This window comes from Teleopsis dalmanni, chromosome 2 (assembly GCF_002237135.1).
Source record: "Teleopsis dalmanni isolate 2A chromosome 2, ASM223713v2, whole genome shotgun sequence".
NCBI classification, from domain to species: Eukaryota; Metazoa; Arthropoda; class Insecta; order Diptera; family Diopsidae; genus Teleopsis; species Teleopsis dalmanni.
Window position 1 is genome coordinate 9849843 of NC_051847.1, and position 2791 is coordinate 9852633.

General features: G+C 25.3%; 1 protein-coding gene across 1 annotated transcript in view; it reads left to right on the forward strand.

Annotated features, from left to right (window-relative positions):
- Positions 1–1369, forward strand: part of LOC119685484 (cytochrome b5 reductase 4-like) — a 3980-nt gene extending 2611 nt beyond the window's left edge. The window contains exon 6 of the mRNA XM_038099771.1: positions 1364–1369. Coding sequence (XP_037955699.1) covers positions 1364–1369 — 6 coding nt within the window. The remainder of the gene's footprint in view (positions 1–1363) is intronic.
- The last annotated feature ends 1422 nt before the right edge of the window (positions 1370–2791 follow it).

Sequence of the window (2791 nt, forward strand, 5' to 3'; positions counted from 1 at the left end):
GGCCCCTTAGTATGTTGGTAGGGGCCCCTTAGTTAGAATTTGCTTACAGGCCTAAAAAATGTAGTTACGCCACTGCTCCTACTATCATTCCTACCATCACTACCACCACTTTTGAGGCAGGATTTACTTAATCAACAGACTTAAAAATAAAATACACGCTTATCTCGTACATTATTGAACGAATTTTGTATAGCAAATTTAACTAAACCCTACTCACTTATGTAGATAAACCTGAAAATAAGTTAATTATAATAGTTCAAACGAAGTTATAACTTTTCCTGTAGCAGTGTTCACTTTTGTCATTTTATAGATTTTTACACACAAAATATTAAACATAAATTTGATACTTTAGTATGTTAAAAGCAATTGTGAAGAGGTCTGATCTTTTGAGTCGTTATTATATTCAAAACCTAACTAAAAATTTAAAAGCACGCAACTTTGAAACGCCCAGCTTAATAAGAAATTTCGAATTGTTGTCTCTCTGATGTACTTGCCCTATTAAAGATTGAGGGACTTTCCGGGGAGAAAATAATTTGAAAAATTTATGAGTTTCGAAATTGCGTTATTGGCGACAAATGCTATAAATATGTTATTAGGCATTTACCAGTAACATTGAAATAAATACTTGCAACTTCACTTATTAAGTACTTGTTAATTGCTAAAGGCATTAGTGTAAACGCACTGTTACTGCTGATTATTACAGTTGATAGAATAAAATAAGTAATTTTATTAAATATTTCATATTCTGTATCAATCACCGAGTATGGTAAAGCACAGACGCTTTGGACATACTTAATATCAGGGTAGCTATGTCAACCGGAATTGTTGCTACAAGTGTACTAATCCATTATTTATATATATATAACGTCTATAACAACGGACTAATATATATACGTCTATAACAATGGACTAAAGATAATGTATATAAGAAATAAAACAATATTATCATAAAAATGTCAAATTTTATTGTTGTAAGCTTTTATTTATATTGAGAAAAATATGTTTGCTTAAGATTTTTACATGCTATGGCAGTTATCTATAATTTTTTCTTTGCTTTATAAAATTTGAATGAAATTGTTAGTAGCCAGAATGTTCTAGGTATGTTTGCAATTTGATTGTAGTTTTTAATTTTATGTATGTAATATATTAATATTTATTTAGTGAATTTTAGTGAAAAAAGGTGGGGTGATTGTTTGGTTTTTTGGTGTTCATGTGATGTATTCGAAAGTATAACCTTAAAAATGACAAAACCCAAAAATTTCGGACTTGATTTAGACTTGTCTTATCATTACCAGATATATATTTATGTATGTTTACATATTTAAATATTTGTAATTTGTAATTTATATTATTTGATTTAAAGATATAATTAAACAGATTTTTGATAGATAATTTGTCTCAATGCCCATAACTTAAAAATAAGATATGATTTTTATATCTTAAAGTCATGTCTTTAGTTTAAAAACAAAATATTCGTTGTATGAAATTTATAGTAGATAATATTTAAATTCTTAATCGAATATTTATATATTTTATTAATATTTGTAAATTTCTGCGCATAATTTTAATTTTAATATATCGTATATTGAATTACATGTTTATGATCAAGTGGTATACAACTGCAAAGGAAACACTTTTGACCGTTTTGTTAGATGCACTTTTTTTTAATTATAAAAGTAATAATTTGATGTTTTTATATATTTTTATTAAAGATATTGAAATAATAGAAAACTACTATTTAATATCGTTTATACAAATTTGTGTAAGGATACTGAAATTTTAACAGCAAAAAGTGTTATACGTATAGAACTAGAGCTTCAAATTTTAATGGAGATGTTTGAAATTTTGAGCATTTTAATATTTGAGTACTCTTGCGCGCCAGCATTTTGCACGAATAGAACGAGGCAACTCAAAATCGTTTAATTATCAAATAGTGTTTAAGTATTTGCCGAAACAAAAGAGAATATAAAATAAAACATAGGGGAAATCTTCACGTAATTCGATGATCTGAGAGCTGCTGGTAACTTTTAATCCAAATTTTTGAATTTGAGTATATTCGAGTTGCCTGAGCATAATAATATTCGAGTACTTTTTGGCGCACTAATCTTGACTTAAATGCTCATTATTTTCAAATATTTATTCCAAAAAAAAAACATACCGAAAGTTTAATATGCAACTAAGAATATCTAAAGAAATGTCTATATAATTATATTTATATTGAAAATAAAATTTGATAGATCTTTTAATAAGTCATATTTTCGATCAAGTATATAAATATGTACTGGTGGCACGTGATTTTTATAGAGATTGTTTCAAATACTTCAATTTTGAAGCATTGACTTAACTTTATTTGCTACAACCTCATTCGGTAATCCTGAACATCATGTTTTATATATTTTTTTGTTGGTGATTAAAGCGAAGGATATTATTTTTATAAATTTTATTGCTTTTTATTTAATATCTTAATTAAATTTCTTTTTATAAATTGATAAGAAAAACCAAGTCTGTTTTAATTTTTTATATGGCAATTATGTATTAAAGCGCAACTTATTAAAGTAATCTAAAATAAATTCAAATGGATTTTATTTTGAATTTTGTCATTTCATAAAAAAAATTACTAAAGACTAATATTAAAAACATTTTTGTATCAATTTTTTTTTTGTTGTCATAACTATATTATTGCATATATTATAAGATATATTATTATCCAATATTGATGTGATTTCTTATATATATGTGCAATTTCATTCATATGTTTATTTTAAATATTTTAACATATTTCATATTTTTT